Here is a 16,598-nt window from a genome sequence, read left to right as displayed (position 1 = left end):
CTTATGTGATTTTTGGAGCTTCAACATTTTGGAACCCATTCACTTGCATTGTATGGACCTACAGAGCTGAGATATCTTTTTAAAAATCTTCATTTAAGGTCAGCAGATGAAAGTCATCCACATCTGGGATGGCATAAGTGTCATTTTTGGGTGAATTATCCCTTTAATGCTGTGAAACTTGTAAAACTAACTTTCTTCCGTGGAACACAAAATGAGATGTTTGATGTATTCTTTTTTATTTTATAAAAAAAAGATTAAATGGCAATGAATGGCGACAGAGGCTGAGTCCCTAACATTATGCCTTAAAATCTCCTTTTGAGTTCAAGAAAGAAAATTACATAGGTTTGGAACAACATGATGAAATTATGACAGAATTTTCATTATTGGGATATCCCTTTAAAATCAGCATGAAATCAAAATCAACAAAATCGACATTCATCTATCACACCTGGAGTCGTAAGTTTGAATCTAGGGTGTATTGTGTGACACCAGTCAGGCTTCCTAAGCAATCAATTGCCCCGTTTGCTAGGGTGGGTAGAGTCACTTTGGGTTAACCTCCTCGTGGTCGCTATAATGTGGTTCGCTCTCGGTGGGGCACGTGGTGAGTTGTGCGTGGATGCCGCAGAGAATAGCTTGAAGCCTCCACACACGCTAGGTCTCTGCGGTAACATGATCAACAAGCCATGTGATAAAATGCGTGGATTGACGGTCTCAGACGCAGAGGCAACTGAGATTCATCCTCCGCCACCCGGATTGAGGTGAGTCACTACGCCACCATGAGGGCCTAGAGCGCATTGGGAATTGGGCATGCCAAAATTGGGGAGAAAAGGGAAGAAAAAAATAAAATAAAATAAAATAAAATATACATTCCTAGTCTTATTGTGAATGATTCAGATAATGACGTACACAAAGAATTCCACAGAAAAGAAAAATTGTCTTCGTAACTTTTAGCAAATATAGGTCCGTTTCTGAAACATCTTTCCTTTGTGGCTAATGTCGACAAAAACCCTTCTTTTTTCCAACCCCTCTCTTCCAAACACCTGTCATATGAAGATTACTTTTCACGATCCTATAAATTCCAACAGATAAAATCAAGTCCGCCCTGCTTTTTTCAATCTTGTTTCATTCAGAAAAATACAGTGCTGACTAAAGCAAGGACTCACTCACAAATAATCCAGAAATTCATAGCTGTATCTCCTTTGTTGGAAAAGGTCCAGTCAAAAAACAGCACAGCTGATGAAACGGTAATGTTATCACCTTACAATTTAAATACATCTAGAAATGGCTCAACGTTCAGAAACACTCTTGACCCTGAACTACGAGAAGAGAACGGGGCTTCTGAGGTAACGTAGAAAAACAAAATCTAATATTCAGAGAGATGCACAATCTAAAACAGCCTGCTTGGATTTTGCTAAATAGAATGTTCCTCTCCTGAGAGGACATGTAATCAAACTCATCAAATCATGCAATATTACATTCAGAGTGCAGCAAAGTGCCTTTACAACCGACAAAACTCAGATAGGAAGCACAACTAAGCCTCCAGTCCAGTATGCACCTGGGCGCCATCCTCTTGTGCCTTATGAAAAAATCCCCCCCACCCCCCCACCCCCGCGCACAGGACTGCAGGCCATGTGGAATTGATATTAGAGATTGTGATGCAGTGGGTCGTCTCTGTGCGGGGGTTTTGGACGTATCATTGGAGGATGTGCAGGACGCCCCACTAACGGCTGAAATCATACCTGTCTGAACAGAGGAGTCCCAGCCACTGGCGCAGTCTGTAGATTCGGCCTCTTCCACCGCTATATATATATATATATAGAGAGAGAGAGAGAGAGAGAGAGAGAGAGAGAGAGAGAGAGACAGAGAGAGAGACAGAGAGGGAGACACATTAGAATAATTGTGAAGCCAAACCACACATTTTGAGCACACAAACATTTACTGTATTCTTTGCAGAAGTGCGCTACATAAATGGCAGCCCATAATGAGTCTATGATGTGTTCAATCTGATTGCAGGATGCACATCAAAGGGCTTTATTGTGTGTGTGGTCACTGTTTGTTTGTCTACGTGCTAATTTTGGAGGTGCAAAAACAGGTAACGGGAGGCAGTGAGATGAGAAGAGGAATGTGTGATGAAGGTTTTCCTGGGCATAGTCAAGGAAGGAAGCCCCACTGGCACACAAACAGGAAACAGCAGTGTTCAGGACACAATGAGAACTTGACCCCCCCCCCATAGCCTCCAAGCATTTTGGCACACAGCTTTCTACAGTCTAAAATGGAAACACGCACACAGAATTTAGAAGCTATATTAGTATTCATATTACGGTAATTATATTTACTGTACTCTACCCCTAACACACGTAGAAACCTGTTGACATTATTAGATATGAGGCAAATGAAGCAAATGGGAGTTTCAAATAGCGAAGCCCCCACAAGTCAGTTTTTGACACGTTTTACAATATTTGTGAGGACAATTTTAAAAATGCAACAACAAACACGGTTGGTAGTATGCACAACCCTTCCACATTAGACAACAGAGGCATTAGTGCATGACGTCCAGAAGATTGTTTTTCAGCCTGAAAGAACTGGTAAGGACTATTGAAGGAATATTCTGGACTCAATAGAAGTTAAGCTCAATCAACAGCATTTGTGGCATAATGTTGATTACCACAAAAATGTATTTCGATTCATACCTCCTTTTCTTTACAAAAGCTAAAATCTTGGTTACACTGAGGCACTTACAATGGAAGTGAATAGGGCCAATCCATAAATGTTAAATACTTTCAGTTTCAAAAGTATAGCCACAAGATATTAACACTATGCGTGTTAACATTCTTTATAGAGTGAGAAAATCAAGAATCTTTTCTGTGCTAAAGTTATATCCAATTTTACAAATTCGTTGCCATGATGACCAAAATAATTTGTATATTATTTTATATTTTTTCTGCCTTTAAACCCTTGAAAAATTGGCCACATTCACTTCAATTGTAAGTGCCTCACTGTAACCTCCATCTTTGCTTTTTTTTTTTTTTGAATAATACAAATAAAACAAACGAGGGACGAGTGCAAGTGAATTTTTGTGGTAATCAACATTTTGTCACAAAAGCTGTCGATTGAGCTTCAATATTCCTTTAAATGTAGATATATGCAGAAAGGTCACCAACGTCAAACCAGGCAGACTGTGTCTTCATGCGTCACATTTGAATATGTGAAAACACGAATGAGATCTGAGAGCTGTGGCGGAAAATCCGCACACAAAGCTATTTGTAACATATATGGCTTCAGAAGACTTGGAATTTATGGACTACGTTTATGGTGTCTTTTTATCATTTTTGGAGCTCAACTGCCACTGTCCCCTTTCACTTTCATAGTGTTGCAAAGAGCAGCCAGCATATTCTGCCTTTCTGTCTTACATGGATGAAAGTAGTCATATGAGTTTGGAATGGCATGAGGGTGAGTAAATAATTTCAGAATTTTCATTTTTGAGAGCAATGTTCCTTTGAAGAGACGTTTATACGAGAAAAAAAGTAGGAAAATAAAAGACAGAGAGAGCAGCGAGGGAGACCGAATCTGCTCTGTGTAAAGGAAATTGTAGTTAGATATGCTCCCACTGGCATTGGGCATCACTGCAGTCTCACTAAACCCATTTCCTCACAGGAAAAGACTCTCAGTGAAAGACAGAAAAAGAGAGAGACAAAAGGAGAGAAAGATAGAGAGAGAGAGGTTTTGCAAAAGGAAAGAACTGCACTGTCCCTGACAGCCATACTGCATTCCTTCCACATTATCAGTTCCTTAATTACACACAGGCTCTCGTTTTCCTTCAAACACACAAACCAGAGGAGAATGTGCCGTCCGGGCCACCGTACACCCCTCTCGCCATGGCTGCTCCCAGCAGGGTGGTCGGTGTGAACTTAACTCCACTACCACCCCCCTTATTCCATATTCTACTCTGACGCCAAGGCCAATAGACCCATTTTCCCTCTCAGAGCTGCGGAAAATGATGACCGCAGACGCTCCGGCCAGGAGTTCCAGCGCAAAGCCTGCCATCAAGGCCCAAAGAGTCGCGCCAGGTCAGAATGACTAGCCTGTTACCAGATGCCAAGCTCTGGAGCCCAGAAATAACAGAAGGCCTTTGCTAACAGGACACTGAATTCCTCTCTTCCACTCCTTTCAAAGTCAAGGGTTACGTCTCACCTCTCTTTCTCTTTCCTTTTCTCTTGTCCTTTGTTTCAGAGTCTATCAAGATTTTCCTCTGTTACTCAAATTCCCATTCCAAAATGATGCTTGGCTGGGTGTTTGGTTTTGTTTATCCTTGTTCCAGAATTGGAGGTGCTCTTTTTCACTCTGTGGCTCTAAGTTTTTGAGAGTGTTTGATAGCAATGGGTCAAGATGGTCAACTAGTCATTCAACAGCTGACTGGTTGATTAATGAGGTCAACTATTTTAGCAAGATTTTTACTTGCATATTTCTTTGTTTTATTTTTTATTTTATTTTTAGCGGTGACGCTAATGGTGATGTGCTAAAGTTGTGCTTAAGCTAAAGGCGATGTGCTTTAGTTGTTAGTTAGCAGCACACCCTCTTCAGTTATACACATTCAGACGGATGTCACTGGTGGTTGCGTCGCATCTTGCGTGCTTTTTGTGAACATCTACCCACAAGTGTTGCATTAAGACACCAAGTCAGTTTTAAAATAGTTCAACTTGTTTCTCAAAAATGTCTTGCGAACCCTGCATTATGTTCCATTGTGTTACGCACAATCTAGCAGTTTTTGGATACCAGAATGCATTGTATCTAGACGCTCCTAAATAAATGTGTCCGATCGGGGTCAGGTGAACCAGCCTTAATACCGATTAGTCGACTAGTTGATTAGGCAACCCACCAGCGAATCAACTTTGAAAATATGCGATTTTGCACATTCCTAATGTTTGTGTGTGCTGTTCCATCTCTATTCAAAGAATGCTTCCAGCCCATGTTTCTCTCCTGGCCTGAGCCGTTCCGACTCCATGCTGCACTGTTTATCAGGGGAGATAACATGCTGCTTTTTCTAGTCAGATCTGCTGTCTTGTTCTCCACTGTGCTGGGTTGGGCTGCTCTCCACCTGGCTTTATGGTATGCACCCAGTAGTCTGGAAAGAGTGCTGCAAACTCATACAAAAACATAAATACTTGCAAACACATACAAATACACAGAAAGCAATGGGTCTCTCCAGAAACCCAGCCTACACTGCAGGTGCTAAATACACTAAGACACCCACACTCACAAAAAGCTTCTACCTTCCTTAAGATGAGATAATTGGTAGTGATTGCTGAGGCAAGCATCAATATTACTCATACGTATTGCCAATGTATTAAAAAGCATTTGGCATATAACTTGTACATAACACAACAGACATAAATTATACCACAAAGCGTGCAGTTTGTTGAGGAGAGGTGTTTTTTTTTTTTTTCTAAGTGATCAAACTGATTTTCACCTGCCGGATGATAAAAAATATAGCACAAAAATCCCATAGACTTACACTGAAAGAGGGGCCCAAGCAAGATCTAGACATCAAAGTATTATACAGAAGGCCAAATTTACACTAATCTGTTTTTGTTTAAAAGCTCAGTTTTCAGATTCCTAACTACACCACTTTCCAAAGCATGTAGTAAAAGAGAGCGTTTTTGAAGGTCTGCAATTTCGGTAGAGGATAATGCCATTCTAGTGTGGATGAGAGGTATAAATGTAGCGAAATTGGTGTGTTTTCAAATAAAAACGGATTAGGCCACGTGGACATGGCCACATTGAGTTCGGGGTGGGCTCTTTTGACTTTGGCCAATTGGAACCAGCAGGCAACTACTCAGATCACCTTAGCAACCAACTACCAAGAAAGCACCACCCATATTTTGAATTCAGAAATGTAAAAGTTTGGTTACTAGCATAAGATGGTGCGATCCAAGAATTTATAGTGAACCAGTGCGACCTGAATCTCATCCACTCCACTCCGAGTGCTCAATACTCCTCATCCAAACGAGGGACGTCACATTCCTGAAGACACGTCTTCCCAACGGAGATGGGAAAAAAACGCTAAATTACTCCCAATCAGAGCGCCACTCATCCCCCATTTCCCGCTTCATTAGAGGAAGGATATTGGAGTGTAGTCAGGCAGAGAGAAAAAGAGTGCAGGAGTGCGGAGGAGGAAGAGGGTTACGCTAGACAAATGCCCTACGTCTCTCAAACACACACACACACACACACACACACACACACACACACACACACACAGAGACAGCTCTGTCAGCCTCAGGCTTCAGCACAACAGCACCACACACAGTTGAGCCCAGATCTCTGTCTAAAAACAAAGCTGCCAGCAGCACTGGCAGACCTCTGCCTCCTACACACTACTGCACTGCACTAGGCTCCAGCCAAGTAAGACATACTTTCACCCTGTCTCTCTCTCTTTCTCTCACACAAACACACACACACAAGCAGCTACAACTCCACATCCAAAATGAAGTCAAAAGGTCAGAGCACTATCAGTGAATGAGCAGACATACAGTGCTCCAAGAAATATTTAAACACTTAAATGGAAAGTTCACCCAATTCTGTCATCGTTTACTCACCTGAATTTTTATTTTCCTTTAAATGACATTCAGACATTTTTAAGTGTGAATTAAGTGTACAAATACTTTTTGGAGCCACTGTACAGTATATAAAAGTGACTGCAGGCGCTATAAAATATAAATTATCACTGTTATAAAATCTGAACCCAAACACATAAAGGTGTGGCTGGACACTCTTCTACAGGGATGGGCCGTACAGCTGTAGACCACTGGACTACAGATGGCTCCTAGTACATACAATGTCCTGAGTGACTCAGACTCTCCAAGCCTCCCAAAAACAAGAATTAAACAACCCAAGAGGATATGAAGACCTCACATTAGGATCCACACAGCCAAACGAAACCTTGCATGGAAAGAAAGAAAAGATGAGGGTGATAGGGAAAAAAGTCATTAGGAGTTTATAAAAGCAGCATTCTATTAAAAGACTCTTCCTGCTCTCCCTCATTAGCTGAGCATATTTATTTCTGTGTATCTTGTCTTCATCCCCTGGCACCCTGCATGAGAAAAGCACTGTTGTTGTGAACTGTGATTCTGTGGGTAGGGGGTGGGGGGGGGGGATGTACATGTAATGTAATCATCCACCATCCATGTCCACTGGATCCACATTCACCAATCAACAACTTCCACATTTTCAAAGTAGTATATAAACTATCTCTACTAGATTTTTCGATTTTCTTAAGGAAATGTGAGTGGTGCAATGCTAGGATGTTGTGGGTGGTTTCTGTTAGTTGCTAGGTTGTTTTGGGTGGTTGTAATTCTTATTGCTAGTAAAAAAATTAAAAAAAAGAGAGAAAAAAAATGATATTCTGGTCCCTCTATCAATTTAAGTCTGTGGGTTTTTTAAAATGTCTGTGAAAATTGTCTGATTGCTTTTAAAAGTAATAGCACACCTCTTCTCAATAACCAGCACGATTTGATGTATCATTCATGTCCATAGCACAAATGGTGCAGTAAACCAAAGTTTAATACTTAAGGCCAAAGGAACCTTCAGTTTTCTGTGCAGGACAGAGTGCACCTGATGCAACGGCATGCAGAAAAACAAACAAAAACCTAGCCTTTAGGGTAATGGGTGTATAACTACTGTATACTCCATCCATGGTAGGCATTTCAGACTAGAGACACAAAAGGTCCACATTGCACACACTGGCCCTGCTTCCTTCCTCCTGAAAAGCTCAGGCTTGTAAAAGCTTTATTCAGTGGGGTGCAGTCTAATGATAACAGTATGTTTAAAATGTTATCTTGGATACTCTCCATTTCTTTAACATGCTTGCCCGCCAGTGGCAATTGCACCAGAGCCGGAGGGAGTAGGAGAGATTTACGCCATGACTCCATTTCAAGATCCAAAATGGACACCGCTGACCAGGCTGACCAGTGTGTTTGCATGCTTTTACATTCAGTCGTAAATACCACTATGACACACAATTTGTAACTCCAGATTATGGAACTATACTTATAATATGCTAAGCAACTTCAATAAAATGTGCTACAAGTTCTCAATTTTTATTGTTTTATTTGATTGCGCTTGTTTATGTATGAATCGTTCAGGTAGGAACGGGTTAATAAATAATCGGCACCCTAGAGAAATCTCCCCCTTTTTATCACCACTACAGGGGTGGACTGCTGTTTCTCTTTCCATTTAAACTATTATTTAAGGAAAAAGAAAGAGAGAAAAAACACTCTTCCCCCAAGGGCCATCTTCAAACTCCCTCTCTACGTCTCACTCACACACACACAAATCCTTGACACAATTTATTTCTATATTATTGAAATTCCTTCTCAGTTAATTACTGCTGTGTTGGAGTGAGCGTGCAGCGTTATTTGCATTTCTGGGTCCTGTTAAGCAGTGTTAAACAGCAGTCACCAAACTCTCTCTCACACACACACACACACACACAGACTAATATACGGGAGTGTAGCTGACGGCAACACAGCGATGAGCGTAGCAAAGTGGAGAAAGGGACGAGGGTAGAGATCAAACAAGCACGTCGCAACAACACGTCGAAAACACAACGCTCACATTAAGCCGCCAAAATGCTTGCCAGCAGGTGGGAGAATTATATAGCCTTTAATTGTTTTCAAAATGAGTGCTTTAAATTAATAACTGGCAATGCTTATTGTGGCGAGCAGGGCGGACCGAGCGGCGTCTGGGGCCGGGAAGATAAGTGGTGAATGAGGTCCACCTGTGTGCAACACCGGTCTTGCGTTCCAGTGAGGGGTGGCGGGAACATTCAAAAAGAGGAGACAGCAGCAGACGAGAGAGAGAGACGCACAAAGCTGTCTGTCTGTGTGTCGATGGTGTTATACTGAAAAGCAATATGTGTTGGAGCTGCTGAAAAGCAGCTGTGTTATAGTGTTTAATGTACACTGTAAAGTGCCACATTAAAGTGTCTTTCGTGTTTGTCAAGCCGGTCCCAGCTTCCTCCTTGCCCATCTTGTGAACTTTGTTACAATTCTCTACCAAAATAACAAGGGTATGGGGAAAATCACAATAAGAATGCACAAATAAACACATGATATGTTTATCTGAATATGTAACAGGTCTGAATATATACAGTACATATTTTTATTTATTTCTGAACATAACCCTTAAAGGGATAGTTCACCCAAAAATAAAGTAAAAATCTGTCATAATTTACTCTTTTACTTTGTCGTTCCAAACCCATTTAACTTTCATTCTTCTGTGGTACACAAGGAGATGCTAGGCAGAATGTTAGTATCAGTCATTAACCTAGTTTCCATCCACTTTTCATTTTGTTATCGACAATGTGAAAATGCGTAAATTTGCAGTCTTCTGCTTGTTTCCATTCAAATGGCCTTTTATTTATAAAAATGGTGTGTGTGATGACGTCATGCTTAAAAATAACACTGTCACATATGTTTTGGTTTATCGCAAAATAAATCTGCCCCTAAGCTGTTTCCATACAGAAATGTGTGTATATCGCTAATTGTGTACCTTTCGCCTCTCAGATGTCCCTAATTCCCCCCTCCCACCCCCCCACCCCCAAAGTCTTTGCAAAATGGGGAGAGTATTGAGACAATTCATTGAAATCAGCCAGCTTACTGCCATTTTAATTTCACAAATAAATAAAATCAGAAGAGGAACTGCAATCAAAGGGAGCAGTTGCCCTTCTGATAGGACTGTAATATTGGTCCTGATGTTGTGCCTATTGCAGGTTGCCACCGGTTCCGACCCGAAAGTGAATCGTCATCGCCCTGTTCAAGCCGGCAGCCTGCACCAAGCAGTGGGGGAAACTTTCAGTCTTAGTATAAGGACCATCCATTGATGTGTATATGCTGTGTGCACATCTATTAAAGATGGTGTAATATCAGGGTTTACATATATGATACATTCCTGATATTCAATAGGCTATTTTGAACAATCATCTAATCTAAAGCATTGCCATCACAACTGCATTATGAACAGCATATACACTATACTGCCAAAAGTATTCGCTCACCCATCCAAATAATTGAATTCAGGTGTTCCAATCACTTCCATGGCCACAGGTGTATAAAATGAAGCACCTAGGCATGCAGACTGCTTCTACAAACATTTGTGAAAAAATGGGCCGCTCTCAGGAGCTCAGTGAATTCCAGCGTGGTACTGTGATAGGATGCCACCTGTGCAACAAGTCCAGTCGTGAAATTTCCTCGCTACTAAACATTCCACAGTCAAATGTCAGTGGTATTATAACAAAGTGGAAGCGATTGGGAATGACAGCAACTCAGCCACGAAGTAGTAGGCCACGTAAAATGACAGAGCGGGGTCAGCGGATGCTGAGGCGCACAGTGCGCAGAGGTTGCCAACTTTCTGCAGAGTCAATCGCTACAGACCTCCAAAGTTCATGTGGCCTTCAGATTAGCTCAAGAACAGTGCGTAGAGAGCTTCATGGAATGGGTTTCCATGGCCGAGCAGCTATAATTAATAATTATTTTCTTTATTTATCACACATTATACATTTGCACATATACAGTGAAATTCTTCTTTTCACATATCCCAGCTAGGCTGGGGTCAGAGTGCAGGGTCAGCCATGATACAGCGCCCCTGGAGCAGATAGGTTCAAGGGGCTTGAACCCCCGACCTTGTGATCAATAACCCAGAGCCTTAACCACTGAGCTGCCACTGCCCCCCAAAGTTCCAAGCCATACATCACCAAGTGCAATGCACAGTGTCGGATGCAGCGGTGTAAAGCACGCCGCTACTGGACTCTAGAGCAGTGGAGACGCGTTCTCTGGAGTGACGAATCACGCTTCTCCATCTGGCAATCTGATGGACGAGTCTGGGTTTGGCGGTTGCCAGGAGAACGGTACTTGTCTGACTGCATTGTGCCAACTGTGAAGTTTGGTGGAGGAGGGATTATGGTGTGGGGTTGTTTTTCAGGAGCTGGGCTTGGCCCCTTAGTTCCAGTGAAAGGAACTCTGAATGCTTCAGCATACCAAGAGATTTTGGACAATTCCATGCTCCCAACTTTGTGGGAACAGTTTGGGGATGGCCCCTTCCTGTTCCAACATGACTGCACACCAGTGCACAAAGCAAGGTCCATAAAGACATGGATGAGCGAGTTTGGTGTGGAAGAACTTGACTGGCCTGCACAGAGTCCTGACCTCAACCCGTTAGAGCACCTTTGGGATGAATTTGAGCGAAGTCTGTGAGCCAGGCCTTCTCGTCCAACATCAGTGTCTGACCTCACAAATGCGCTTCTGGAAGAATGGTCAAAAATTCCCATAAACATACTCCTAAACCTTGTGGAAAGCCTTCCCAGAATAGTTGAAGCTGTTATAGCTGCAAAGGGTGGGCCGACGTCATATTAAACCCTATGGATTAAGAATGGGATGTCACTTAAGTTCATATGCGTCTAAAGGCAGGTGAGCGAATACTTTTGGCAATATAGTGTATGTCCAGCAACTATTAACCAAATGAACTTGATTGTCATCTAAAATTAATTTTAGCATCATAATGCAATTTACATTTTCTGAAGAAGCTCAGCAAATGCGATCTGAGGAAAAGAGGGTTAGATTTAAAATATATACAAGTTTTAAAATGTTCAAAAACTCGTTTTCTGAAAGTGAACTCAGCATTGGACAAATAGTTCTGATAGTTTATGGTCTTGAAAAAAGTGTAGAACATTCTGAGAATGTCATTCAGCCGACTTTTTTCATCTACAGAACAGGGTAAGGCTAATTTAAGTTTATGTAAAGAAAAGGCAATTATATACCTAACAATATTATTTTTTCATTTGGTAATTTCTTTTTTTAATTTAATGCTTTATTCGTTAGGTAATTTATTTAATTGAATACAGGGAATTTTGCCGGCATTTTTTCAAAAGTAAGCTTAACAATAATTTTATAGAATTGGGCTGTTAGTGTTCCGAACAAGCACACTGAAGCTTTTCTCCTATTATTGTGTATTTATTTTTAATTTAAAACATCTTTGTGCACAGAAATTATATGTTTTTTGTATTGTGGGCTAATTCCATGACTGCCGTCTATTATTTTGAATGGTGTGGAACTTTAATGAATAAACGGATGGCTACCGCGATTAAATTAATCACAAAAAGTGGTCATTAATTTGTTCTCCGTACACTGGTCGATGACAAGTGCATGATACAAGATATTTGTGTTGGCACTCCTGAAAGTGTCATGAGACGCGTTGGATCTGTGCAGGTATGCCGTTAAGACCAATCCATAACAGTGCGAGTAATGCTTCACGTACAATAAACTGGCTTTCAAAGATGTACACCTTGTCGTCATGATTAACACAGGCTATAACGATTGGGGTAAATTCTATCAAGTGACACTACATTTTTGCATTAATGCCAATCTTCTCAACAAAAAGTGTTTCCAAACCAGTTTTTTGTGACATTTGAAGTATCGACATAGAGTTTATGCGCTAGAGTTAAACGGAAAAATATTATGTCAACACTTGTGAAATTTTAGTGATAATTTGCGTTTCCATCAGCTATATCGTAAACTACTTGATGAGCTACACATTTTGTCACAAAAAAAAAAAAAAAAAAACCTTGGATGGAAACAAAGTTATTGTTCACTTCCATTCCATCTTTTTTCCATACAATTGAAGTGAACAGTGACTAAAGCTGTCAATCTGCTAAACAGCTTCTTTTGTGTTCCATTAAACAAAGAAAGTCATATGGTTTCAAAACATGTGTATGGTGAATGATGACATAAATGACGACATTTTCATTTTTAAACTATCCCTTTAAAGCTGCTCTATGGAACTCTGTGCTCTCTAGAGCAACATCTGTGGTTGAAACTTAAAATTGCAAGTGATTTGCGGAAGAACACTTTATGGGAGTTGCATTTGGCACTGCTCTTTTGTGCTGATGAATCTCATGCTTTGAGCTTAAATGGACAACGCCTGTGTTTGATCATGACTCGGAGTCATTTCTTCTATTTTCATATTGATATAGATCTTTTTCACAGACTGTGATGACACGGTTCTGCCTTATTTAGCAGCGTAAATCTTGCAATTTTTTTTTTATATTATACATTTTTAAAATATTGAGTGTAAATTTAGAACATTATTCTTTGTGTTATATTACCCTGGAATTAGTTTTAAAAAATTAATAACTACAGCTGCGAGGGGGTTTCTGTTACAGCTGCTGAGAGAGTGACAGTAAGTTTGGCATCTTCACCCATTTTACTGTCTTAATCCACCGCTCTCTATTTATTTCCTCTTCTGGAAAATCATTCAAATGTAATAGTGGACTTTTTATTTTGTTCTTGGAGCAAATAGGTAAGAAAAATAACATTTGCTGTGGTCTCCCATTCATCGCTGTCGATGTTAATCCTGCAAACGTTTACTTCCACGTTCCAAAACCCAGAGTGAAAAAAGGTCAATTATGTTATTCTATTAAACATTTAAAACCGAAATATGACTTGCTTTGACAAAGATAAACAACACTCATATTTACATATTTTGAATGAATAAATGAATACATTTTACACTTATAGCACTTTTCTGACGCACAAAGCACAATTTTACATTGATAACAAACCACCACCAGTTGCTGCCATATTTTAATATGATCATTCAAGTGTTTTATCTACTATTATGTTTGTATTGTACTATACATATCAATGTAAGTGGTGAAACTCGTGATATGGCTCATATGAGTTAAATGGAAGACTTTATTATTGTTATATTATATTGCACAGCCTCAGTTGAAAATGCAAGTAAACCATAATACTACAATAGTACGTCTATACACAGCTTAGAAAAACACTTAACTAAAAACATAAAAAAAGGATGGGGATGAAATATACTTTATTAAACATGAAAATAATATGCAGAAATACGCAACATAACAATTAAAATAATACACTTCCATAACCGTTTGTTTAGCAGTAAAATTATAATAGAGAGATGGTTACATGCTAAACAAATTAATATTACAGTGCTATGAAATAGTAGTGTAGCTTTAACAAAAAAAATCAACTGTTGCTTCACAGGTTAGGATTACAGTATATAACATTGGGCTGTACGAAAGGAAAGAAGGTGTGGATCACGGTCCGTAATTGAGGGGCTCAACAAGGATGAAACTTGCCTAAAATTCCCCTCTGGACATAACTCGGTGAGAAAAGTCATGAACTGGGGGGTGAACCAGGTTATCATTTGTTTTCATCCTCGTCATTGTGACTGGCAGGCCATGGTTCTCCTAAACTTCAGCAAGGAACTCCACTAGGATCGCCACTGTTATCAAATCAGGGATGCATTGCACCGCGAGAGATCCCGGCAACGAGATGCCGCTGTGTGTACAAAGAACAAGATCTCATCTCTTAACCAGCAAGAAGAAACGCACTCGCGCTTAGACCTGAAGCTGTGAGGGCCCTTAACGAGCACACATACATGTGCAGACTCTCTCTCTTACACAGACACACACACATGCTCCTCTCAGTAAGGGCCTCACACACACTGCATGGAAAGCTTCAAAGAACGGTTTTGCACTGCAGAGCTATGCAGGAAAGAGAGGGGAGGGAAGAATCAGGGAAAAAAGAAAAAGAAAAAAAGAGACTGTTATTTAAACAGTCGTGCTAGTAGGGCTTGTATGAAAATAAATTTTGAGAAAGACAAAAAGACTACTTGACGGGTGGACGGAGAGAAAAGAAAGACAGATATGGCGAGAATATTATGCAGATGCATCTCGGATGACATTACAATGAAAGCTCTTGTGAACCACTGTGTTGGTATGTGTGTTTGACATGGAGAGAGAAAGAGAGAGAGATGGAAGTGAGAGGGCGAGCGAGCGAGCGCTCAGAGGGAGTCTCACCTGGGCCCGGCTCTGCAGCAACCGTCTACATGCGATTCCGCCGCAGAATACCTAATGCGTGTGTGGAGGGGCGTGCCGTACAGCCCTGTTACTGGCCCCGGGCCATTCTGTATGATTAAGTCTTCGACACTTAAGGGATAAAGCCTTGCTCTCCTTCTCTCCCACTGGAAGCCATTAGCAGCCCCCTATTTGCAGCTCGGCATGTGTGTCTGTGTGTGTGCCCTGTGCGTACATGAGCCCATGAATTTGAATGGGTTCATACCCTTGTGTCTTTGTGTTCCTGCCTTGTTTGTATGCATGTTGAGTGTGTGTGTGTGTGCGTGCGTGCGTGCGTGCGTCCATGCTCCTGTCTGAGCAAAGTGTATGTGATTTTGTCAGTACAAAACAGCTCTCCAGCACCCTGGGATTAGTGTCCAGCTGCGAGGTGTTTGGGCACAGAGTGCACTGCGGTCCGGCCCCCTCATTAGAATGGGCCCATGCAGGGCCAATGACTGCCTCCGCACCATCACACATCACAATCAGGGGCCCACTGAATGTCCCTAAAAGTCATTCCTAAAAGATCTAGGAGCCCAGGCCCCAGACTGTCGCTTACTACATGCACACACACACACACACACACACACACACACACACACACAGGATTAATCATGTCAGTGTCCAAGGCTCTGAGGGAGGGGCATTTGATCTCTTCCTGTGTAACATGTGGCACAGGCATTATCACAAGAAATACGTGTAGCAGATAATTTTGGGGTTTAACTTTGCATAAAGAAAAGAAAACATAATTGGAAAATGAATGCTGGTGTTCTGTTAAAGGTGAAGTAATTTAGCGGCATCAAACAGAACTGCACTCTGTCTGACCGGACAGACATCGCAACATTGGCTCATCAACCAATGCCGTTATTTTGGGGCAGAACTACCTGATTGGCTGAACAATAGCAGACTGTATGAAAACAATCATTATTTTTGTAATTATTTTGGTGCCGCTAGTGGCACAGAAATTATACCCTTCAGCTTTAAAATGTCTATTAAAATAAATAGTTATAGATATAAAATCTGATTTATTGATCCATTTTTGTCAATTCAATTCTGTATTAATGTCAAGCTGCTTGGCAACAGTAAAGAGCCTACAGTTACACCCTGTTTTCACAGGGCACATCTGTTGACGCTATGGATGACCCAAAATTTCGGCCACCAAAGGCAAAAAGGCCAAAATCTTGGCCAAAAAATTGAACAGAAATGGTTACTTTAAAATCCTGGAACAGAAAAAGCATTGTTTATGTTGCACATTAAAATCCACATCCCCCAAACTGAAGTGTTCACTCTCTTGGTCATTAGCTCATCAATGAAGAGCGTTTTCCAGTTCTCCGTTATTGTGTTATGTAGTCGTTAATTTCGAGCTCCAATATGGCATTAAAGAAGCATAAAGGCACCATTAAAGTAGTCCATATGACTTGTGCATTACACTGAAAATCTATCAAAGCCATAAGTTCGTTTTGTGAATCACAAAGGATGCGTTTAATTAGTAAATAAAGTCTTCCTGCGCAGCACTTCAGTGAATTAGCGCTGCTCTGTTGTTGACACACTCATAACAGAATGCGCACACATGGCTCGTGCAGCGCTACTCTTTTAAGCGCAGCTCAAAGTTCTTCCTGGAATGTTTCACCAAAATAAAAGCCAGAGGGTTTTATAGTTGAGAATTTGCAACTGAATTGTT

At 40.9% G+C, this 16,598-nt stretch overlaps 1 protein-coding gene across 4 annotated transcripts in view; it reads right to left on the bottom strand.

Annotated features, from left to right (window-relative positions):
* Positions 1-16,598, bottom strand: part of LOC127417404 (zinc finger protein 423-like) — a 207,034-nt gene that overhangs the window by 165,580 nt on the left and 24,856 nt on the right. For all 4 annotated transcript variants that reach the window (XM_051657436.1, XM_051657437.1, XM_051657438.1 and 1 more), the window contains exon 2: positions 1,740-1,799. In XM_051657436.1, coding sequence (XP_051513396.1) covers positions 1,740-1,799 — 60 coding nt within the window. The remainder of the gene's footprint in view (positions 1-1,739; positions 1,800-16,598) is intronic.

The sequence above is a fragment of the Myxocyprinus asiaticus genome, chromosome 26, assembly GCF_019703515.2.
Source record: "Myxocyprinus asiaticus isolate MX2 ecotype Aquarium Trade chromosome 26, UBuf_Myxa_2, whole genome shotgun sequence".
Taxonomy (NCBI): Eukaryota; Metazoa; Chordata; class Actinopteri; order Cypriniformes; family Catostomidae; genus Myxocyprinus; species Myxocyprinus asiaticus.
Note: the sequence above shows the minus strand (reverse complement) of the source record. Positions and strands in the feature narration are given on the sequence as shown.